The sequence below is a fragment of the Choristoneura fumiferana genome, chromosome 13 (genome assembly GCF_025370935.1).
Source record: "Choristoneura fumiferana chromosome 13, NRCan_CFum_1, whole genome shotgun sequence".
Classification (NCBI taxonomy): Eukaryota; Metazoa; Arthropoda; class Insecta; order Lepidoptera; family Tortricidae; genus Choristoneura; species Choristoneura fumiferana.
In genome coordinates this window covers 18,453,214-18,478,952 of record NC_133484.1, presented here as the reverse complement: position 1 = coordinate 18,478,952, position 25,739 = coordinate 18,453,214, and the positions used below count along the sequence as shown (strand labels likewise).

The 25,739-nt window shown below is 38.1% G+C and overlaps 2 protein-coding genes across 3 annotated transcripts in view; both read right to left on the bottom strand.

The window, feature by feature from the left end:
* Positions 1–6,775, bottom strand: part of LOC141434533 (uncharacterized) — a 21,872-nt gene extending 15,097 nt beyond the window's left edge. Inside the window, exons 1-4 of the mRNA XM_074096953.1 lie at positions 6,491–6,775; positions 3,980–4,141; positions 3,456–3,618; positions 1,325–1,446 (exon numbers count right to left, since the gene is read on the bottom strand). Coding sequence (XP_073953054.1) covers positions 1,325–1,446; positions 3,456–3,618; positions 3,980–4,141; positions 6,491–6,563 — 520 coding nt within the window. The 5' untranslated portion in view covers positions 6,564–6,775. The remainder of the gene's footprint in view (positions 1–1,324; positions 1,447–3,455; positions 3,619–3,979; positions 4,142–6,490) is intronic.
* A 7,853-nt stretch (positions 6,776–14,628) lies between these two features.
* The window catches only part of LOC141434246 (putative transporter SVOPL), a 47,925-nt gene continuing 36,814 nt past the window's right edge, over positions 14,629–25,739 (bottom strand). For both annotated transcript variants that reach the window (XM_074096631.1, XM_074096632.1), the window contains exons 5-11: positions 25,485–25,606; positions 24,845–25,089; positions 22,664–22,827; positions 21,572–21,695; positions 20,377–20,660; positions 19,794–19,921; positions 14,629–18,821 (exon numbers count right to left, since the gene is read on the bottom strand). In XM_074096631.1, the coding sequence (XP_073952732.1) occupies positions 18,718–18,821; positions 19,794–19,921; positions 20,377–20,660; positions 21,572–21,695; positions 22,664–22,827; positions 24,845–25,089; positions 25,485–25,606 (1,171 nt within the window). In that variant the 3' untranslated portion in view covers positions 14,629–18,717. The remainder of the gene's footprint in view (positions 18,822–19,793; positions 19,922–20,376; positions 20,661–21,571; positions 21,696–22,663; positions 22,828–24,844; positions 25,090–25,484; positions 25,607–25,739) is intronic.

Below are 25,739 nucleotides of genomic sequence, written 5' to 3'. Positions count from 1 at the left end.
AGAAGGCGGCGCATGCGTCAATAGAAACGAAGTAATTAAATTTTAACAATAGAAGACGGTGCACGGTGGTGTTTGGTAAAAGGAAACCATGAATCAGCACTGTGTATGCACTTAGATCCTTCAAGTTCAAACCTGCATTTGGAGATGTCTTAGATGAGAATTTTAAAATTTCAACGTGCGTTATAAAGACGCTGATGGCTTATAGTACAAGTTTAAAACCAGCATTTTTAAGACTGGCATCGTATGACGAAAAGACAGGAGTAATTAAATAAAACATTAAGTGTAGGTATAACTCAAAACATAAAGTAAGTATGTATGTATGTGCTTTAACAATATAATAACGATTTGTTTTGATAAAGTACTAATGAAAAGCATTAATGTGAGCCGACGCCACAAACATTACGAACTTCTTAATTTCAATCTTAATAGTTTACTATTTCTCATATACTCAGCGGCACAAAATTTGGCCCACTCCACATACAAAATTACCTATTATTGCATATATTTGAGGACCAGATTTTTTTGCGCTCAGATATATTTATATTGCCTAAAAGATAGGTTTAGGTTAGTTAGATTTATGCCATTCCTTAAAGTTACGAAATGATTTGGAACTTCACACACACCATTGAATTGCTTCGCAGGTTTGAGCAGGTTTCCTCACGATGTTTCCTCCACCGTAAAACACGTGGTAAATTTCAAATGTAATGCCACAAATGAATTTCGAAAAACTCAAGAGGTGCGGCAACCCAGGTAGTAAAAGGAAAGAAGTGAATGAAAAAAGGTACGCTAGTCAGGTGAGTGGAACAATAGAGCTAGCGCCAGAGCCGAGAGCAGTAAAGGGACAATGAGCGCCTATTGTTCGCGCGGCTTGTATGTTCGCGGGTCGAACTTTTTATGATTAGGTGCTTCGGAGTTGCCATTGTCCCAGAAGTGAAGTACATATGGACAGGAAGGAGTGGACGGAGCGTTCTCAGACCTCGTCCAATCGCTCCAAGTGGGGTGTTTCCTTTTTTTTTTTTTTTTTTTTAGGATTGGAACCCGCCTAAATCGCCATTTTGGACCAAAAAAAATGATCTGGAGCCGTCGTATCCCTCACTACTCTCCTCGCAGAGCACAGCTCTAGTGGAAACAGCTGAGCGGAGCAAGTTAACAAATGGAGCATTTGCATTGGTTCATGAAAGACGCATTTCTCGCAACACTCCTCGCACATCTCTGGTGGAAACGCTGCCTCAATTTAGCTTATAAATAAGCTGGTCCCTAAACCACTCAACTCGCTACGGGACAATCGCGGTGCTTTATGGTCATCAGACAATCTTGCACTTACCACAGATGAAGAACTGCACCAGCATGGTCGCACTGGCCATGAGAAACATGAAGCGGCTGCGGTGCCGCCGCGGCGTTGTCTCTCCCACCAGCACGAAGGCTGCTGCATTGGCTGATGCTGTACTGGAATTAAAGAGTTCCTGTCTTACAGGTGCGTGTACAGGTAAATCTGTCGCACGCGACGCGCACAGTTTAAACTCAGCTCATACTAGGTATTTTTCAAATCGTGCCCTTAGTGTAAGTTTTCGGTTACAAAATACGTCTCGACCGCGTTCGCGTTAAAATCTCAATTTGTATGGAAACACGAACAGCGCCTCTAGCGGAACGTCTGCGATGTTCGTGTTTCCGTACAAATTGAGATTTTACGCGAACGCGATCGAGACGTATTTTGTAACCGAAAACTTACACTAGGGGTACAGGCGTCCACCCGCTCTGTGCAAACCGCGTCAGCTAGCGTAGGCCCTAAACGCCATCAAAATATAGAGTCACTAGCTTTGTCCGCGGCTTCGCCCGCGTAGCTAGAATTCGGTTATCGCGCGTTTTCCATCGGAAACTGTGCATTTTTCCGGCATAAAAGTAGCCTATGTCACTCTTGGGCCGTTATCTCTATACGAAAATCACGTCGATCCATCGCTCCGTTTCGACGTGAAAGACGGAAAAACATACAAATACCTACAAAAACACACTTTCGCATTTATAATATTGGTATGGATTAAAAAAGGTGTTTTCATACAAATGCTGGGGAATCAATATCTATATTGGGTACCTACATCTAGTTGACCTAGAAACTTACAATTTGGTAAAAAGTAAGTACCTAGTCGTTTTATTGGTATAGTACGGTACCTTTGCCGAGGACGATTCGAGTGGTATTTTTTATATATAAAAAATAATATTATTTAAATTACCTAGTAGATTTATTATTTAGCTCTTAGGTATATGATTGTATTTTCTATAAGTTTATATTCTTACATTATAATAAAATTTTTGAAAAGATCTAAATTTATGTAGTATTATGTATTTCTGGTTGCTTAACCAATCTAAAATGATCCACACTACGTACATTTTCCTTAGGAGCAGGCTCTGCTAACCACGGATATTCATAGATACTTTACAAAAGAGAACCGTTGGTGTACGAGTCTGACTCGAACTTGGGCCAACCATTTAAAAACCTGCCATGTACTTACAGGTTTTAAATCAAGAAAGTAACTCGAACTAAAGCTAAGCCATTAAAAACACCTGCCAAGTTACTTGGCAGGTTTTAAATCAAGGAATAACTCGAACTAAAGCTAAGCCATTTAACAACCTGCCATGTTACTTGGCAGGTTTTAAATCAAGGAAGTAACTCGAACTAAAGCTAAGCATTTAAAAACCTGCCAAGTTACTTGCAGGTTTTAAATCAAGGAAGTAACTCGAACTAAAGCTAAGCCATTAAAACACGCTTGCCATGTTACTGACAGGTTTTAAATCAAGAAAGTAACTCGAACTAAAGCTAAGCCATTAAAAAACCTGCCAAGTTACTTGGCAGGTTTTAAATCAAGGAAGTAACTCGAACTAAAGCTAGCATTTACAACCTGCCATGTTACTTGGCAGGTTTTAAATCAAGGAAGTAACTCGAACTAAAGCTAAGCCATTTAACAAACCTGCCATGTACTTGGCAGGTTTTAAATCAAGGAAGTAACTCGAACTAAAGCTAAGCCATTAAAAAACCTGCCAAGTTACTTGACAGGTTTTAAATTAAGGAAGTAACTCGAACTAAAGCTAAGCCATTTAACAACCTGCCATGTTACTTGGCAGGTTTTAAATCAAGGAAGTAACTCGAACTAAAGCTAAGCCATTAAAAAACCTGCCAAGTTACTTGGCAGTTTTAAATCAAGAAGTAACTCGAACTAAAGCTAAGCCATTTAACAACCTGCCATGTTACTTGGCAGGTTTTAAATCAAGGAAGTAACTCGAACTAAAGCTAAGCTCGAACTTGGGCCAAGCAATTAAAAACCTGCCAAGTTACTTGACAGGTTTTAAATTAAGGAAGTAACTTGAACTTGGGCCAAGTCATTTAAAATACTGCCAAATTACTTGGCAGGTTTTAAGTCAAAGAAGAAACAGTCTTTAAAAAACCTATCCACTATACTTACAAACCAGCTGACAGGAACTTTAGAACAGCCAAGCTGGCGTAAGTAGGAGCCATGCTGGCTGCAAGGTTCAGGACTGCTCCGAAGGGCATGGCTAGCAGGAGAGTCCACCGGCGACCTTTGGTGTCAGCGCAGAGGCCCCAGGCGTAGGACGAAAGCATCACACCTTGGAGATAGAATGTGAAGATGAGAATGTTACTTTAAGCAGGATTCTACGTAAGCAAGTATCGGTTTATAGATGTCGGCGGCCGATCACGAAATTCCTAGTCATATCGTGAAATGGCGCCATTTCATGATAAGTTGGCCAGGCATATCACAATGTGCATGAGAAACAATACGGCACTATGAGAAACTATCTCTATGCCAAAAATCACGTCGATCCGTCGCTCCGTTTCGACGTGAAAGACGGACAATCATACAAACACACAAAGTTTCGCATTTATAATATTAGTACGGATTAGACCCTAAATTAGGGACAAAAAGTTGCCCTCCAATGAGTCAAAGTACCTACCCCGACCTCACCGTACCTATGAGAGGAACAGCAGAGAGCAGCCCCTGTTGGCTGGTCGTGAGTCCAAGGTCGCAGGCAGCAGCTGGCAGCACCACGGAGAAGCCGAAGATGTCCAGGTACATTGCCAGGATCAGAAGACAACTGGAGGATAGCATGGCTATGTTATATCTACCGAAGCCTGAAACATAACAACCTCGTGACTCCTTGCGTAGGTATTTGATAAAGGAAAATGAACACTAAGGGGCTGTTTCACCATCCATTGATTAGTGTTAATAACTGACGGTTAAATGTGATGCCGTCTCTATTTGTTTTGTTCGAATAGACGGAGACGGCATCACATTTAAGCGTCAGTTAACACTAATCAATGGATGGTGAAACAGCCCCTAAGATTAACGGATGAATTTACATCATCATCTTCATTATCCCAGCCTATTTACGTCCCACTGCTGGGCACAGGCCTCCTCTCAGAATGAGAGAGCTTGAATTTACATACTCGCAGGTACATAAAGCACAAATTGTTCATGGAAAGAAGAATTTTAAGAATGTTGAGTAATATTTAAAATAACAAAGTCTAGGTCTTAAGTAGGAACTATCTCTCATTAAAAAAGTTAGGACTCAGAAGGCTATTAACTAAATGCGAGTCTCCGGTCGATACAAGGCGTTAATAAAATGAATACACTGAAAACCGAGACACCGCCCGTCTTTTTTTACCCGACTGCGAAGAAGGAGGGTTATGTGTTTGACCCGTATGTATGTATGTCTATTCCTATGTCTTCTCTTAACTACTCAACGGCTGACCAGATTTCGATAAATTATACGTCATTGGATTTGTCTTGATGACGCGAGTGACACTGGGTAATTAAATTGTGAGTTTTCAATAAAAAAATCTAAATATATAATATGGGTTATAATAGTGTAAATATACCATTTTCACAGAAATATCAAAAAAATGTGAAATAAAACAATAACAAAGCCTCTTGTACTGACGAGGAGGCCTGTGCCCAGCAGTGGGACGTATATAGGCTGATGATGATGATGATGAAAACAATAATTTAAAAAATCCAAAACCCGACTGGTTTAAAAAATACTACAAAGAATAAAACAAGTCTAGTGGGATAGAACTCTGTTAGTAGCTAACTTTAAGTTGAACAGGCGGGACCCATTCAAATCGTGACTAGCTCAAAAAATCTTAGTACCTAATGGGTCCCGACTGTTGAACTTTAAGTTAGCTACTTAACAAAGTTCTAGCCCACTAGACTTGTTTTCTTCGTTTCAGTATTTTTAAGGCAGTCGGTTTTTTTATTTTTTTTACTTTAATTTAGTTAATTGTATTTATTTTCTAATATTATGGTTCTGTTTCACCATCCATTGATTAGTGTTAACTGACTGTTAAATGTGATGCCGTCTCCGTCTATTCGAACAAAACAAATAGAGACGGCATCACATTTAACCGTCAGTTATCACTAATAAATGGATGGTGAAACAGCCCCTTAGTATTTCTCATAAGTTTTAACATTCACTTAACATGAGAAATACCTACATCACAGAAAAGTAAATTACATGCAAATAATTCGAGAAATACAAGTTATGCTTATTGTATATGTGGGTAGACATTACGCGTAATTAGAAAGTAGATTTGGATTCAGCGATTCGGTAGGTAATATTATGTTAATAATAAAAAAAACGTTTGTATGTTTTGCTAAAGTTCGAAGATCCTTGGGGGAAGGAAATCTAGCGCATCAGTGGTAGAGACCAAAATGCTTTCAATTTGAATAGGTGTTAGGCTGTTATTCAGAAATGAGACCTGTGCCACGCAGTAGGACTTAATAATTTTGTAGTATAGGCCAAGATGTTGATGAGAACTGCAATATTTTTAGGTCTCCACATCTATCGACCGACGCGGAGTCGGCAAAAGCCGATAGACAAAACGTTTATGACCACGCAATCAGAGCTAATTAGAGTCATGGTTCGGCTCGTATCGGCTCGGCCAACGGCAGCCGACGCGTCGACGTCTTAGTTTAGTTTATTTATTCATTCAATACATCATACACGATAAATGTCAGTTTATAAGAATTTAACTAATAATTATAAAAAATAAAATTCTAAGCATGGCGTAATGTGAATGAAAATAATTAAAATAAGACTGGTTCTCCTTAAGGGATCGTCAGAATGAAAACACATTGAAATTTATTAAAAAATAATAATGGGCAAAATGTCAAGGATATCTAAAAATTGATACATTAGGCAATAATTCAGTAATAATTTAAATGCCAAAGTAAAAACACTAAAATAAGAAATAATAATAACAAGTTAACAATAAATTACAGATTTATAAATTCATTCATCGAATAAAACGCATTTTCTTCTGAGGTCTTTTAGTCTTTCGCTCTTTTCGCTCGTATTATTGCGTGGCCATAGTTTTTTGATCGGCTTAAGCTGATTCTGCGGCGATAGATGTGGTGGAGACCCTTACCGTGCTTCCAAAAAAATGTAATGAATCAATTACGTATAATAGCAAAAAACTTACCACTCAAGTCCAAAGCTTGATCAAAGCTACATTTCCGACTTAACACAGAAGGTCGATGCGAAAAGGAAACCATTTTTAACAACTTTTAACTTAAAATTTTAAACTCGAAACACAATCAGCATCCTACACCATGATACTTTGATTCCAAAATTGAAAAATCGAGACTCATAAAAATGTCTTTACTAAGTACGTTATACACATTTTAAGCTACCGTTCAACAGTAAACAACCATAGTTTATATACTAATACGTATCACTTTGTTTTATTACTGAATAGGTGTTTACCAGGCAGATACTGTTCGGCGTGTAAGAGTGTCAGTAACAACTATATGACGTGAACGCTCACTACTCAATGAATGGTAACCTATTTTCTTTATTGAATTTTCTTCTTCGCTAGCTTAGCTATTGGTCGCAACTTTGTCTACGGAAATTTATATTTTCCCGAGATCCTTTGCATGAACTGAACAGTCATGCTCATAAAGTATCCGTGCTAATTTAATTTTTATGGCTTAGTGGTTAAGCTTTCGAAATTTCGTAGCCATAAGTAAACAGCCACAACTCTATAAAACGGTATTTGATTATTTTGTATATGTTTTATAAATTAAAACTACACAATGCCTATTATCGAATAGAAAAACAATTTTTAAGCTACCTTTATAAATTTAAATAACAAAGTTATAATGGTTTGAAATTCAAGATTAGACAGAGAAAGACATACTGACATGTGACGTCACACGCAGTACCAGCCATACTTGCTGGATAGAGAAAAGCGTTTGAGAAAGAGACAGGTTTATAGATTTTTCAAAAAATCACTATAAATCCAATTTTCAACCTTCAATTGTCTCCTCGCTAAACACTAATCTTTATATGTATATTTTCATAATAATATTAAGATATGGCAAAATCAGAGTTGTCAATACGTATTCGTTTCTTTAGCACTAGAAAGAAGGTAAGCGATCTTGACGTGTTATTTTATTTAAAAAAAACTTTTGAATAATAAGTCGAGCCACGAGCCGTGTGTGGCCTATCGCCTCTCAAGCAGAGGGTCGTGGGTTCGAACCCGGCCTCGCCACCTCTGAGTTTTTTCGAAATTCATGTGCGAAATTACATTTGAAATTTACACGAGCTTTGCGTGAAGGAAACATCGTGAGGAAACCTGCACAAACCAGCGAAGCGATTCAATGGTGGCGTGCGAAGTCCCAATCCGCACTGGGCCCGCGTGGGAAACTATGGCCCAAGCCCTCTTGATCTGAGAGGAAGGCCTGTGCCCAGCAGTGGACGTATATAGGCTGATGATGATGATGATAATAAGACACAGCAAATAGTAACAATTAGCAAGGTCATAAATATGATCATTTACATTATTTTGGTATTATAATAATAGTTACTGTTTTTTTTAAAAAAAATTCAATAAAAATACGTGTCAAGATTGTTTACCCTATTTTTGATGCTGAAAAAACGAAGTATAGCCCTTAATCAAGGTAGAGCTAGATTGTCTACATCGCTTCCGCGCCTCTCAAAAAATTCACCATCATAATGAAAATAATCATAATTTTATTTCGCATTGGAAGCTGGAAAGAAGCGCCCCTTGCCATCTGGCGCACCACTGGAACACCAGCAGCGGCCTTACCCATTGCGAGGCTCCGGGCGGCAGATCTTTGCGAGGCCCTTTATCCTTCGTGAAAAGTATGAGATGCGAAAATATAGTGAAAAAATCTATATTTTTTTAAATTTGCTTGGGTTGTTGCGGAGGGGGGGGGGGGGCTGTAAGAGCGAGACCCTGGGCGATTGCCCTGTTCGCCACTCTCTAAGGCCGCCGCTGAGGACCACTCCTCACTCCTCTTGCTCTACCCCAGGGTCGGCGCTGCGCATAAGGCCCAACCCGTGGAATAAATATTAATATAATAATATGGAATAAATAAATAATAATATTAAACATCAAAGACCCGAAAAAAAGCATTTATATTATTCATACAAATATCTGCCCCGGTGGGCAATCGAACCCGGGACCTCAAGCTTTGTAGTCAGGTTCTCTAACCACATGGCCATCCGGTCGTCTACAATAAACAGAAGTTTTTTTGTTACCTCAAAAGTCCACCCGATGCCTATTTACAACACGACATGTCTATTTCATTTCAATTTGTTCGACCATTTCAGAGTGAAAGCTGAACGAACATACCTACATACATGCACAAACTTTTGCATTCATAGTATTACCAAGTCGGGTAGCTATTTATTCTGTTTATTAGTCTCAGAGTTAGCTATGCACAAAAAGTAGGTAGGTATACAAACCAACAAACAAACATACTGGATTGTATTAGTACCCACGAATGAATATATGATGAAATTGATAAATGCACAGCTTGTTGAAAGACAATTATGGAAAATTCCCGTTTAATAGTTTTTATTGCTATTTTCAGGGTTCCGTACCTCAAAAGGAAAAAACGGAACCCTAATAGGATCACTTTTTGTCCGTCTGTCTGTCTGTCAAGACCCTTTTTCTCGGGAACGCGTTCCTTAACAACGCAAAAACGCGATCAAAAGATGCAGCCGTTTATGCTGAAAACTCGCAAGGGAATCAAAACCGGGCCTACTGGGTACTTCCCGTGAACTCAGAATCTTGAAATTTGGTATGAAGGTAGCAACGAGTATAACACAACCAACTAGAAAAGTCTGAAAATCTTGATTTTTTGTCTGTCTTTTTGTAAATATCATTGACCAATATAATCTGACCCCACACTGCGTACATTTTGCTTAAGAGTAGCGCTCTGCATACACTGGATGTATTAAATCACTCGGAAAAAGCGAGAAATATCTTCAAGACACGATTCCCGTTTACTTACATACCTATAAATGTGTACGGAACCCTCGGTGCACGAGTCCGACTCGCACTTGCCCAGTTTTCTGTAGGGTTTCTAATCAAGTCAGGTGTCAGGTCAGGTTTTATTGTTTTTCTATGCCTTTTTGTTGTATTTGTGTGTCTTTGTGAATATGAATAAATGTCTTCTTTCTTTCTTTCAATATTTTTGCGTCGGGATAAATTAGTGGTGGATGGAATGCCAAACTTTGTGAATAGGTGTGTACAACATGCGCTCTATTATTAAGGTATTAGAGTTCATGTATCGATGTTTATGAAATATCTTATGGCGACTGTACATGCGCGAGTTTGTTACTCTTTCGTGTTAAAATGGCTGAACGGATTTGAATTAAACTTTATTAATCTTTATCTTTTGTAAAATCTGAAAATCTCAACTGCACAGTCGAGAGATGTAAAATTTTGCATGGATGATCTTCGTAAAACGTCAGTGAAACCACGATGCAAGATCTAATGGTTAATGCGAATCAAGAAATAGCCTCCGTGGCATTATAAAATATGATTTCGCTTTCTTTCTTCCTTTATACCCAAAGTGCCGGCAGTGTTTCCTCGTTGAAAGCTACTTATGCTTAATTCTTTGGGACAGATAACCACCGACCGACCCTCTAAGGTAGGCGTCCACTTATCCGCATCGTACGCTTCGGACGTATCGGATTTGTTGCTTTGTATAGAAATGTGCGATGCTTACGATGCGGACAGGTGGACGCACTTATATGAGTTTCTATACAAAGAATACTACGATCCGTTGCGTGCGATGCGTCCGATGCGTACGATACCGACAAGTGGACGTTTACCTTTACACTACATCGGAATCGGAGCGTACGGAGCGGACGGATGTGTTGCTTTGTGTAGATTTCTATGATGCGTGCACTGCGTAGGCATTTCTGAAATAGAAATCCATACAAAACAACAAATCCGTCCGCTGCGTACGGTGCGTACGCTCCGATTCCAATGCCACTGCATCAACCAGGCCAGGCGCTTTTGCAAATCTTTTAAGAGTCTTTGTGCGCCAAATACCCAAATTAAAACTAGCTGCTTTATTCTATCAAGGAAAACCAAAGCCACTTGAGATGGTACTCATACTCATGTTATCGGTGATGAATGAGTTCGGAACTGATTCTGATGTAGAGTCATCAAGAGGCTAAGTAATCTCGCTATTAATAGTTAAACCACTTTGTATTGTATCGTGTCCTCGAGAAATTTCAAGCCCACGACTTTTATCTGAAGTGGGGAAAATGAAGGGAAGTTAAATTAATTTAATGTTGTCTATGTAAATTTTACTTTTTAATTTGGGTTTTGCCACCCTATATGTAGATGCACGTAGATGTATGCACAATACTTAGAAAAGTTTGTATACCGTTTACCTTTACTTGCCCGAATTTCATTTGCCCGAATTTCACTTCCCATACCAAAGTTTGCCATATAATATATAGAAACGTGCTGTTTTCAGGATTTTTTTAAATGTCATCATATAGAATGCAGTAGGTTAGGTTAGGTTTGTTTAATATAAACTTTGAAGAAATTACTATTTAATAAATAAATTACTTTATGGCAAATGAAAATTCTAGAAAACGATACTTTCGGGCATATGAAATTGGGGCAAACGATAGAGAACCTTTGTATACATTATATGAGTCCGTATTTTCCTTGATCAGGCCATAACTTGAGAACGAACGTACCGATTTCATCCATCCAGAAAGGTCCATCCAGAAAGTTCTAACGAAAAAAAAAAAGATTGTTGAGCAGAAAACTTTACGTCTAAGTATTATAAATGCTTCTAATGTAACCTTAGCGCGTTAAAATTACAACAACCACTAGGATTACAGACATGATTTTTTTGTTAGTGAAATGCACACTGTAATTTTTGGGGACGTTTCGCGGGAGTTATTCGTAAATATCCGTAAGTAAAAGTTTACGCAAATTATATTATAAGAAAAACAATGCCACGTGGTAAACCGCTTTCACTAGAGACGAGGGGTTGGGGTGCGAAACTTGCAGAAGCATGCCCGTCTCTTTCTCTCATTGCCGGAAAATCGATAAAGCTCTTGCCGTTTCCTGCTACCTTGGTAATTCTGACTAAAATGGCGGATCGGTCACGGACTCCCTTCACCTTTCAACCCAAATAAATTGGAAATTTCCAATTGCATTCTATTTGGCGGGAAAGAGAAACCATTTGGCAAACAGAAGACTACGGGTCTTCTATTGTCATCCATCACATCACAGGATTATAACGAGAATTACCATAGAAGTAGAAGCATTTCTTCGAGTTTATTTTTAGAAGTCTTTAAAAATACATGGCCATTATTTGGTTGGAAACAAAAACAAACGACCTAGCTCTTGAAGATTTCCACAGGAAAAACGGTTGAGATCTGCTCAGACAAGTTTCCACGACATCTGTATCACCAGGGGCATATGAACGTGAGGAGTTGCTCCGCATATTTGAACAAGGAGCTGCGAAAAAATTTGAAATTGACATGGATATATGACTGCATTCACATTAGTAAATCAATCATAGCAGGTATATTGTATTCCGATCAAATTTATGACAAGCGTAAACAAAGACGCCATTAACCCGACAATAGACGTTTAGTGATGTGAAAACCTAAAACCTATTGCAAAATAATTAATCTGTTCAGTAAATCGATTAAATAAATAAAATAAATAAATATCACGGGACAATTCACACCAATTGACCTAGTCCCAAAGTAAGCTTAGCTAAGCTTGTGTTCTGGGTACTAAGCAACGGATAAATATAATTATATAGATAGATACATACTTACACATTGAACACCCAAGACCCGAGAACAAACATTCGTATTTTTCATACAAATATCTGCCCCGACACGGGAATCGAACCCGGGACCTCAAGCTTCGTAGTCAGGTTATCTAACCACTAGGCCATCTGGTCGTCTAATTATTATTAATTGAATAGATCAACGTATTTTTGTCTATTTTATTATTTACAATACTTGATTTAATTCCAAAGACTGTTTATTCAATCATAAAGCAGTAAATATTTTTTTAATTCAAGAAAAGATTTTTAAAATGTTTAATTTTCCACCATCTCTACGCTAGCAACTATTATCTATAGTTAAAATACACGAATTTAGATAAATGTGTTTTTTTTTTATTCGACTGGATGGAAAACGAGCAAGTGGGTCTCCTGATGGTAAGAGATCACCACCGCCCATAAACATCTGCAACACCAGGGGTATTGCAGACGCGTTGCCAACCTAGAGGTCTAAGATGGGATACCTCACGTGCCAGTAATTTCACCGGCTGTCTCACTCTCCACGCCGAAACACAACAGTGCAAGCACTACTGCTTCACGGCAGGATTAGCGAGCATGATGGTGGTAGCAATCCGGGCGGACCTTGCACAAGGTCCTACCACCTGCAAAAAGCACCTGCTATTGATTCGATCTAGTGGGTGTTTATACAAGAATTTTGATGAAATCGGTTTGTTTGCACTTTTAATAAATTGGATAGGCATAACGTTTAAAAAATAATAAAAGACTGCCTTAATAAAACTTTAAATAATAAAAAAAACAAGTAGCTAGAGAGAAATTTAAGTAACGAAACAGAGTTCTAGACTACTAGACAGTCAAATGCAAAATTATGTCGGTATCTATTGAAACCTTTTTAGAAATATGTTACCACGGCTACAATACGTAGGAATAAGAGCATGTGGTTCGTAATTTTAAAGCAAGCTCATATTTTTACAAGCTGTTCAAAATATTTTGCTTTTCTGCCCTCGATAAACAATCCTCTATTCCGACGTTTTACTTTATACGAAAACATAACCCTCCTTTTTGGGCAGTCAGATAAAAATAGAATTATAATGCCGTATCACTAAATTCTTATCTCCCTAACGGGGGCGCTCGCGGTACTCTCATTTCCTAAGCAACGAAGGGTGAGAAAATCAATACTCCGACGCATGCGTGACCCCTCTGCTAACTCCTAAAGCTTATGCGCTCCTGGTACCTCCGCCCACAAATCTGAAATTTTCCTGCCCTCCTCCAGGTTTTCCCGGAAGCGGACCTTCGACTTCCGCCATTTAGGGCGGCCTGAAAACAGTAGAATTCAGCTCCAGCTCTACTGAAGTGAAAATTTCAGGCTTTTGGTTACTGCGCATCTAAGATTGCGCAGAGTAACAAGTTAGCCGTCTTATGTGACGTCACGTCATTCATAACAGTGCCGAAACAAATGCAACACGTTTCTGCAAACTACGTCAAGTTTGTCCATTGACCAGTGCTGCGCTCTATTAGTAGATTATGTCTTTCGTTGGTGTATTATTTTATCGTTCACGTAAGACCTGAATGAAAGGACAATAACTATTACAATCTTTCTTGCGATTATTTCTTTAGTTATTTAATCAATCACAGACGTGCTTCAAACGTGACACTAATATCAAAGTTGTGAAATTGACCTCGAAACCCTTTAAACTTTTTATGAGATATCAAAATGCAATTCCACCGTAGTTGGTTTGGTTAGGATTGGTTTAGGGTTTTTTTTAAGGCAACTATTTATTTTTTATAGTATTTTATGCAACAGTTGTATAACATGGTTCAAAAAAGGTGAGTTACGATATTGCGAGGTTTAACGACCACTTACCTACTTATACATATACAACGTTGCATACAATACTTTTTCTTCCACTGGGTACTTATTAATTACAATACAAAATTAGAGAAATAGTAAACTTTCAACGTTTTCATACTTTAGTAAAAAGTATGGCAAACGCAAAGAGAAGGTAAACAACAATAAACAAGTGAGAAATATGAAAATGACAAAATTTGTCCAAGTTACATTTTGTTTTTGATTAACGTTTACTTGCCTGTGACGATATTAAAAATACGCGTTACTTATGTTGGCAGGCTATGGATTATGTTCGGAAAGTTTTTATTCTGTATAAAAACCATATAAAATATATAACTGGCTGCACCTTAGCCTGTCCGAACGTACTAATTGAGAAAAAAAAAAGTATGTGGTTGCAGCTTGGTTGCAGTATCGTTTTAGATGGTTTTAGCAACATTACGATACAGTGCTGTTATGGGGAATAGACAATATAGACATTTCCAGAATCTTGTTATCTATGCTGTTAAAGTACTGTTCGTGATTAAGTAAATCACAGATTACAGTATAGGAATAGAAAAAATACTTAATTTTATCTCGGGAAATGGTAAAGCTACCGCGGGATAGCGATAAATGAATTCGTGATAAACGAAGTCGTGGGCAACAGCAAGGATTAAAATAAAAGAAAACTAAGTTTATAAAATTTATTTTTTTAATTAAATTTTTCTAAGGAACAAAATATCGTAAACATCATAATTATTTAATCATTTTCTTCCGATTTATATTTTATATTTGTACAGATCATAATTGTTTTTTGGAAGTATGGCCGCTTGTAACAAAACTTTAATCTCGACTATTTGTTAAGCACAGTTAAGCTTGACAGAGTAAATATTTCGACAAACACTACTAAATCGAGCTTAGGTATTACTAATTCGAGATTAAATTTTTCGAGCAGGAATGCCATAATAGTTACATTTTGACAGTTGAATACGTTTCCTCTTTTCCTTATATTTCTAAATAATATAGTAGAAGATCCGAACTTGAAAAGATCTGCACCGGTCTGATAATAGAATGAAATGTAGTTTATAATAAATTTAGTATATTAGAAAATATATTAGAAATGGGTTTGCTAAAAAAATCCTGGACAGGCAATTATTTTTTAATAACTTTTAATAGTTTTTAATTAAATGCAGACAACCCTATATCAACGTGTTCACAATGAAACAGCGCTTACGTTGATAAACAATTTTTGTTCTATTATCTAATCAAGTGAAAGTAACTGGCATCGACATAACTGTTTGAGTTTATACGTGGCAACCCAGTAGTTCGTCCAGGTAAACAATAGCAAACCCAACGTCTACATTCGATGATGCAACAAAAATGTATTAAAAATATTTTTTGAAAAATAATTAAAAATAGCCTGTCCAGGATTTTTTTAGCAAATCCATTTGTAATGTATTTTCTAATATACTAAAATTATTATAAAATAAGTTTCATTCTATTATCAGACCGGTGAAGATCTTTTCAAGTTCGGATCTTAGACTAATAGGACACCCGATCCAATCACGATGTCAGTAAGCTGGTTGAGAAAGCAAGAACTTTCCGACAAAATAGGACGGCAAAACATTATTCACTAAGTACATATCTGTACAGTCACCAGCACCAATATCTGACACAACAAGCGATCGATAATATCTGATACGACTCTATGTCTAGAGCCGGAAGGACGTGTCAGATATTTTTGCACGCTTAAGCTGTGGCAGATATTAATGCTGGTGATGGTGACTGTAACGACAACCACTGCAACATGGTCGAAACGTCAAGAATTGCGAAAGTATTAAACATTATGAAAACACTTTGTTGTAAGTACATGTTTTGATACTGCTATATTTTGTGTACAAATCAATGATTTCCATTCACTACTTGTCTGGTGTGTTATAATGACTAGAAAGACATTTTCTCTCTGTCTAAATAATATTACAAAAATATCGTAATTTTTTTATTGCCTACTTAAACCTAACTTAATTTACTTTTGTAAATTTTCTAAATTTACTTTTGTAAATAATTTCTAAATTTACTTTTGTAAATAATTTCTAAATTTACTTTTGTAAATAAATGTAAATTTGTTTAAAATTATGTAAATTTAATTAAAAATTTGTTTAAAATTATGTAAATTTAATTAAAAATTTGTTTAAAATTACGTAAATTTTATTTTCTAAATTTACTTTTGTAAATCTTCTAGAGGCGCCCGTCTGGGCCTCTAGAAGAGGCGCCCAGACGGGCTATACTTTTGATGAATTATGTGGCTACAACATTGCAGACTATATCCCGGCAATACAAAAAACATTTTAATGCAGCATATGGCTGGAAAATGTATATCTCGGCAATATTTCTGCAGCAGTATATGGCTCATTATTTTGTCTTTACATGGGCTACATACATGGCTAGTATGGCTGACGAACTCATACGCGTTGCAGCAGCTTACATTGTTTTAAAAGCAGTCAAAACCAAAAAAAACAAGAAAAATGTGGATTCGACCTTATTTCAATAAGCGTGATACGTTAGATATTTCTGTCTGGAAATAAGACTCGACGAACAATTATTTAAAAACTTTACACGAATGTCAAAGAGTGACTTTGAACTCATTATCCACAAAATTGGCCCAACGATACAAAGAAACAAAACAGAAACAAACACGAACATAGCTATGCTACTTGAACGAATCGCGGCAAACTTCACGTAGCATAAGAAAGGGACGCACTTATGCCTAGGGCTGCCATCTCTAAAATTTGGCTACCAGGACAAGACGCGTGAAAACCCCGGATTTTGGAGCCCAAAACCCGGACATGTCAACAGATTTAGGTTTTTATTAAACTTGGTCAGTAGGTATAATAAAATATGGGCCAATCAAATAAAATCCTTATAAAACGATTTACAGCTTGCTGGAAATTAATTCTTCGAAAAATTCTAATTGCATTGGTCTAAAAATTAAAAATATTTTTAAACCCGGACTACAAATGAAACCTTGCCCGGACGCTCCCCGGACGCCCTCTAAACTAGGACAAATCCGGGGAAACCCGGACGGATGGCAGCCCTACTTATAGCGAGACAACAATAAAAGTGTCTGAGAAATATTGCAGTATTTTCGATTGCAAAGCGATTATTCCGGAAATATGTCTGAAACCCTAAACATTCAGCGGCCACACTAAAAATATGTGACAATATATCCCGGCCATACTAAAAATATTGCCGAGTGTTGCATAGTCTGGCCGTAAATGCTGGCTGATGCTGCCATCCACACTAGTGCAGCTATACATTTTCGTGAAAATATGGCCCGTCTAGGAGCCCGAATTTGAACCCTAACTGCAGAATAAGTATAGGTATAGTACAAGTAGAGAAGTTTCACTCCTCCATAGAAACTACGGTTAGCCATAAGAATTTTGCCTACTATCCTTCTCTGTCTATCACATAACTCGTATTCATGCTCGCGCGGCTTTGTCGTGCTAGAGTTGTCACGTCAAAAATGATACAATGAGGGTAAGTTATAAAAATAGTTTAATAAGATAATTCAAAGTCAATGTGTACACACACATTAACATTTTGGTTTCGATTCGTTTTTTTTTAAAGAATTTAAGAGGCTAAGAGCTCCCATATTTTCTCAGTTGAGATAGGGGCTACTTATCTGAGCACTGAGTTAACAAACATAAAAACCTCTTCCTTTTTCGAAATCAGTTAAAAATTGGCGACTTTTATTCTGAAAGGAAATTCAAACGATTTCATTTCTATTCTTGTTATTATTCGTTCTGTCAGCCTAGTCATTATCGAATAGGGGGGTGTCACTTGCCATCGCGTGATTTTGGGTCAACTTGTTCCCCTTCATTTTTGACCCCATGCCATATGGTAATTAGCTACTCGAGTTAATCTGTTATTATTAAGTATTATGAGGGGGCTTCGTCGAGTTAATTTAGCGAGACTGTTAAATTAAATAGACATATTTGCTAGAGTATTTAGACCTTGTTCTCAATTAATGAGGTCCTGATACCATCCGTCATGATCATGGGTAGATTCTGAGATTTCATTAAAGTTGCCGTGATCTATTTCCGTAGGAAATAATAATAAATGAATGGAATGATATTGCAGGGAATTGACATTATGATGCCAACGAAATGATACGCTATGTTACAGAACAAATTTAAATACTTAGGAGCCCATGAAAAATATGCATCGCTGCGAAGCAGTTGGTAGTTGTTGCTTATCGTACTTTGACTAAATATAACTAAAATCATAGACGTATACTTATAGGGAGAAGACGTAACGGATCGTGCCTACCAGTGGCTGTTTAGTCTAACGCCCAGAAGCTCCCGATCGCAATCACTGTCTCTTTCAACCCTCATCGAATACCGCGTGACAGAATGAAGTAGTGAAACGATTGTGATTCAAAGTGCATTAAACAATAAGGCTTTCAGGCTATGAATTTATATAGTTTTCAGGATTTGGTTGTTGATTCAGCTTTGTCGCATCGGCCATGGTAGTTCAAAGTCAGGTCCAAGTCCTAACCCTAGACACGCCTAGTAAAATAGGAGAGGGAAAAAAGATCATACTTAAGACTCAAGTAGTCCCGACTATCATTCAATTCTCGTCACATGCTTCTGTTATTTTGTGCTACCCTATTGTACTGAAATGTGTTCAGGAAGCGAATTAACTTATAAAATACATCTAAAAGTAGCCTCCCGCAATTTCAATTGGCACTATAACCGGTTAAATCTGGTCCAAATCGCTTCATACTGGTTCGTGGGTTTCGTTTTGAGTTGGCTCGACGCTCTTTGTGGTTTGTTTAGACATTTTCCGCTTTCCGGGTAGAGTCAGGCAGATGCAGCAGCATACTGTAAAGGAAAAAAAAATTAGAAAGAAGAAAATGCTGTTTATTTCTGTACCTCCCCACCATCTTGCTCGCTACTCCTGCCGTGAAGCAGCAGTGCTTGCAAGAGTAAGAAGCCGGTGAAATTAACTTGAGGTATACCATCTTAGGCCTCTAGGTTGGCAATATATCTGCAATACCCGGGTATTGCAATGTTTATGGGCGGTGGTGATCTCTTACCATCAGGAGACCACTTGCTCGTTTGCCAACCAGTCGAATAAAAAAAAAAACTCCATGTTTTTAAATCAGTGGGTCGCAACCTCAGAGCGTTTTCATATTAGCCGATCCGATATCGGTATCGGACGCCGATGCGATATCGGGGAAAGTAAAATGTATGAAATATGATCCGTTGTCGGATCGAATAATCTGAAAGACAGGTACATATTCATCGTTTTATCGGACGCGGATACCGATATCGGATTGAATAATCTGAAAACGCTCTCAAGAGGTTGTGGAATCTCTCTAGGCAGCAGAAGTAACCTCCACCTCCACACTAATTGCAATGTGGCTGAAACGACAAGGTAAGTTTAGAATATGATCACAGCTGTGCATAAGATCGTAAATCTGTTAATCATTGATTAACAAAGTTAAAAATTCTACTAACGGATTAGTTTTGAAGTTATATGGACTCTATATAGTTCATAACCTGTTAGCTTTCAAAACCTAAACCAACAGTTTTTTCCCCTTTCACTATCGCAACAACAAAAAATGCGATTCCTCGCACATTTTAACGGTTTACTGACTAACGTAACTTCAATAAAATTTTGCAAAAATATGCTTAAAGTTTAACGAAGTTAACTATTTCTATTCTATTTATTGCAAAATGATATTCGATGCATATTGGACGATTGGACGATTTTCAACGTCTTTAAACAGCTCCGCCTCATCGGTAGCGAGCCTCAATATTCATTAGTGCAGGAATTTCTGCAGATCTTACCCAGTAGGAGTCCTCCGAAGAGATAGAAACTGACTCCGCAGTTGGTGCGCATGAACACTCCGATCAGGTTGGATCCGACCACGGACCCCAGACGGCCCATCATCATTGACAAGCACACCGCCATTGCCCTGGTGATTAAACATAATAATTAATAAGATTAAAGGTTGTTGCTATATTGCTGAGAAAATAAAGGGTCTAGATCAGTGAGTGGTATATATAACATTTTTTTAAAGCCCTGAAAATTGTAGGTAGGCGTGTCATTTATCAATCACTTAAAACAAGTGCAGTATGATTCTTCTGTCGCGGTTGTAGCCAGTATGTCTGATGGCATCTTGTTTGTATATTATGGTACACAGTTTTAGAGATACCAATTTCAGAACTAACAGCCATGGCTACCTACACCCACAGTACCATTGGTGCATTGCTAGCCTCTCCTTTTGCAGAAACGGCACATTCGCCTTTTATTTATAACCCTCCAGTTTATTTCAAATATTATACGTAGATACAAAATAAATAGATACAATTTCCGTTATTGAACTCGAATTTCCTTTTGTAACAAACCAGTTCGAAAACCGCATCTCACCTGATCCTAGTAGGGAACAGTTCCACAGCAACAGCATTCATCATTCCAATGCAAGCTCCAGACATCTGGAACACTGCGAACAGCACCACGGCGGTCTGCTGACTCCCGGCCAGGTGGGCGCCGATGCCGCAGAGCCCAGAGCCTCCCAGGATCACGATGAGGATGGCTTTCTTGCCGACCAAGTCGACCAGGAAGCCGACCACGATGTACATGGAGCAGAAGACCAGGCCGATGTAGATGGAACGCTCGAAGGTTTCCGTGTTCATGGTGTCGTCGCAAACAACCTTGAATTGTGGACATAATCAATTAAAATACAATGGTGGTCGCAAAAGAAGACCAGCGCAGGCGCAAGGGCGGCATTATGCTGATTTGGGACCATTTCGTCACCATGATACACACATTCATTTGGTTATTTTATTTCAGTGTCACGTATTAATGTTTTCTTTCTCTCTTCCTACATACCAGATGTCTTCAAAATTGTTCCAGAATATTTCATATTTGTAAAAGTTGGGAGCAATCCGTTTAGTGAACGAGCACGCGCAACTCTGCTAAAAACATAAATCTCCCTATCTCCTAACCAAGGTGCTCTTATATTGGATCATCTCGTGTTGAAATCAATCTAATAACGTCTTTCAAGATGAATTAAAATAATTTCTTTGCTCACCCGCGACCTTATGATAGCTAATTTTATGCAAGATATGCGTGTCCACCTCGCACACTGTAAAAACACACACAGCACACAAACCCATCTACGAGTATCACCACCACCCCACTACACTGACGCGTTTCGAATGTACCAGAGCTCATCTTCAGAGCAACACAACCGTACACCACTACCAGATGTTAGCAGATAATAAATAATAATAAATAATAAATAAATATCACGGGACAATTCACACCAATTGACCTAGTCCCAAAGTAAGCTTAGCAAGCTTGTGTTATGGTACTAAGCAACGGATAAATATAATTATATAGATATAGATACATACTTAAATACATATTAAAAACCAAAGACCCGAGAACAAACATTCGTATTTTTCATACAAATATCTGCCCCGACACGGGAATCGAACCGGGACCTCAAGCTTCGTAGTCAGGTTCTCTAACCACTAGGCCATCTGGTCGTCTAGATGTTAGTGTTCTTTCAAGATCCCCATGAGTTAGTGTTTTAGTTTTGTTAAAGGAAGTTACGGACCTCAGTAGCGTTACTGGCACTTCTGGCGCCAGCGTCCAGGATGTCGCAAATCCTGCTCTCCACGCCGTCGTGGTTTGCCAGTGAGTTGAGGATCGTCGGGAACCACACGTAGAAACCATTGCACCTGAAAAGCCATCACTCACAATTCACAATTTGTCAATCATCATCCTTATTCACAATATACTTAAAGTACAATTCAATAGAATCTGTCAATTTTCTACATATTTAAGACACCCTATCGTGGGCACACTTGATTATATATGTCCCTGTTGTTGCAATTATCATCTAAAAGGAATCAAAAAAGAATAATAGTCACATCACAAAGCCTTAGGCAGCCCGGTGTTTATATTAGTAGGCTGGAAGTGTCTACAGGATTGTCAGATTCTATTGAATTGGAGTTTAATTTAATTAGCCTGTGTCCGCAACTTAGTCATTGTAGCGTATAAGAGGTTGATTTTCTAAATATGAAGATGATCGCAATCCCTCCGGCGTCTTACGTCAAAGTCGTAAAATGTCCAGTGTCGAAATTAAGTCCACATCGTAAGAGGTCCATGTCTTACAGCGTCTAAGTCGTGCCACGTCCAAGTCTCGGGTAGTCCAAATCGCGAAATGTCTAAGTAGTTAAATGTCCAATCTTTATTACTAAAAAAATACGTTTATAGTTAGTAGGCAATATATTAGCCAGACATTCTGTCAGTTTCATTTTTAACCCCGAAGCAAAAAGAGAGGTGTTATAAATTTGACGCCAATATCTGTCTTCGGCATGGACGTACTACAAGTACTACTTTGTTTAAGTAGTTCGTCCATAGTCGTCGGTTCGTATATGTCTGTCTGTATTTGGCATCGTAGGTCTCCAACGGATGAACCTATTTCAATGCGGTTTTTGTTATATAAAACCTAGTTTCTTTGCGGTAGTTCTTAGCTATGTTTCTTAAAAATCGGTTCAGCCGTTTTTGAGATATTAAACTTTGAAATTACAATGTCTCGAGGGCTTCTCAGTTTATCCAAGTTGGTTAGGTTTTTTGTACACAGGTTCCCCCGCCATTAGTTATGACTTTTTCATACCACAAAACTTTTTGTTTAATTACTTACGTTGCGAATATTCCAAACTGCACGAAGCAGGTGAGAGCAGTCCACTTCAGCAGCGGCTTCCTGAAAAGCGGCGCGGTCTGGTCCCACATGGAAGACAGCACCGCCCCAATGCCCTTGCGATCGCTCGACATCACCGCTTGAGGATCCAATATTAGAGATTTTACCTGAAAGATAGATGCTATAAATTAAGAGAGAAAGAGAGAGAGAGAAAAACATTTATTTACACATATTCGATACACATAAAAATCCATTTGATGAAAAAAAAAACAATAAAAATAACATCGAATAGTATAAAGTGGACCCCACTCAGCATAATGTTACGGCAAGCCGCAACGCTGTTTTTCAGTGGGACCCATTTAAAAACTAAAACATATAAAGAACATACAACACACTATGACGACACGAACGCCAGCGGAAGGAAGTTCGCAAAGAAACTTTCAATCCGGAAGCATATATGGCATAGATTCGAATAGTTTAACCATTTTCAAAACAGTTAAACCTCAACAAGTCGGACCAGGATTGTAGTGTAATATTTACAATAATTTCAATAATAATGATATTGTGATGCATTACAATAACTCTCGATAAACTAAAAAACAGTCCAAAAATAAAAGAAACATTCCTGATTAAAGACTGGGTGGGAACACAGTCCGGCCCATTGCAAACCCGTTCACGATAAGTGAAGGTACCGTAATTCTTTGCAAAAACAATTCAAAAAAACATTAACGAATATTCATAGTCTTGATGATGTTTCTCGCTCAACCCTTTGGGATCACAATCCAGCGCGGGAATGCAGCCAGCCTTATATGAGCACTATTCCGCAGGTACAAGACTTGGGCGAATTGTATATATAAGTAGTCAAGTTATTTTAAGTTTGACCGCTATGTGTGTGTGTGTTTGTGTGTGTGTGTGTGTGTGTGTGTGTGTGTGTGTGTGTGTGTGTGTGTGTGTGTATGTGTTTGTGTGTGTGTGTGTGTGTCTGTGGCACCGTAGCTTTTAAACGGGTGAACCGATTTGAATGCGGTTTTCTAGCAATGGTTCTTTGACATGTTTCATCAAAATCGGTTTAGCCCGTTTTAAGATATTGAACTTTGCAGTGATAAAGTCGGGGTTTCCCAATTGTTTGTTGGTTAGGTTATAAATTATAGTGGCTAGGAGCTTGCGCTCATTCTGGCAAAAAGTACGTCATCATTTCGGCCTATGTACCTACCCCACACTGCCACAGGCTCCTCCCAAAATGGCTTGGGCCATATTTTCCACGCATACCGAGGTCGGTAAAGTTTTGAGATCAAAAATATAAAAAAAAAACAAGAAAAAAATATTTCAGACCAACAAAAGTCCATATTTTTTTAGTAGAAATGGTCTTACAAAACTAGTGTAAAATGAAAAATAGTGTAGTGTAGTGTTAAATAAAAAAGAACAAATTAAATAACTAAACAAAAACTAGTTCCTTCTTAATTAAATCTAGTAATGGCCCCCATGGCATTGTGCCCAAAAAGCTGGCAGCGTATCCCCGTTCAATAGCTATATTAACTCTTTGAGAAATATAGGTACAATGTGTTAATTAAATAACTGAAAACCAGAAAGCAATCAGAAAATCGAATCGAGAGCAGAATTGATTACACAATGTTTTAAATTAGGTTGTGTTTGTGTTTATAAATCCCTTTTTTACTGTGCCCAGTCTAAAAGTTACGACTTCAACAGCCGCCAATTAAATGTTTTAGCAGGTTGCATACTATTTTGATAATTTAATACTGGCCGGTTTCCTGTCACTGAGCGATATTCTCCTAAAAACGTCAAAGCGCAACCGACAAATAAATACAAATCATGAGTGTAGATCAAGTGTAGATTTAGAAATGAAGTAGAATTACTGACTTAGCGAAACACACAAATATATCTTTTAAAATAATGAAGGTATTCAAAAATAAATGCAATCAATTAACTTAAAATGAAAAAAATATTTTTGGGGTGTCTGAGGTTTTCAGATATTTAATTAACGCTTGTATGTAGCTGCTAGCCCTTTGGTCTCCAGTTGTGTTCAGTTGTGTTTCTTATTTGATGGCAGACACGACGGAACGATCGTTCTAGCTTATAAGCTGAGCTTAGGCCTTCACGAAATTCAATTGTACGTTATCTTTACAATAATCTGACGAAAAGCTACTCCACTCTTAAAATACTTACAGGAAAATGGTCAGGAGTTGTCCACTTATTAGCAGCATATATTTTCTTTAACGTCTCCAAACATTCTTCAGTGCGTCCCTTGGCATAATGGAACTTAGGGCTTTCCGGGGCGAAGAACATAAGGATGGTGCCGATGGCGTAAGGGATAGCACAGGCAATGACGAGGAACCGCCAGGGGCGGTAGTCGATGCCCAGCCAGGGGATGGGCCAGGCGAAGTCCAGGGGAAGAATGAGCCAGGAGACTCCTGTAATATGTAAAGAATGGCTTTATGGCATCGTTCCCGTGATAGATATAAATTGACTCGATAGACTGGATGTTTTGGGTGACCAGAGCCAACCGTATGGTAACCCTCAGTAATTGATAATGGGTTGTTCACCGCCACACTTTTAATTGCATAGTGAACATGCACTTAGTAAATAAAGTAATACTTTTTGTTTTAAGCATAAAAAAAATCCAACAGCCTTAAAAACCTAAAAAGAAAGAAACAAGTCTAGTGGTCTAGAATTCTGCTTAGATAACGTGCACTATATGTGCAGGTGGCGAGTTGTCGTTCATAGTGATGCTCTACGTCCCAGCAGATGAATGTTCCATTGTCTCGATTATACATAGGTAGAAGTGTACTTAACAAATATATTGTACCTGGTAACAACACAGTGCCAATACCAACGAAGGAGGCCCCAAAAGCGACCATCTTGTCTCTATGGTGGAGGTTATTGAACTCGCCCAGGTACGTGTAAACTACGGCAGACGGACCTGACATGCTGGAAACAATACAATTTTAAATTTTATAATAATAAATGGCGTAAGAGGAATAGTATTAAGAAAGTACCTATGTAAATAAAGTTTATGAGGTCACTGTAATCAAAATGGGGTGCCTGTATCAGAACTCGGCAC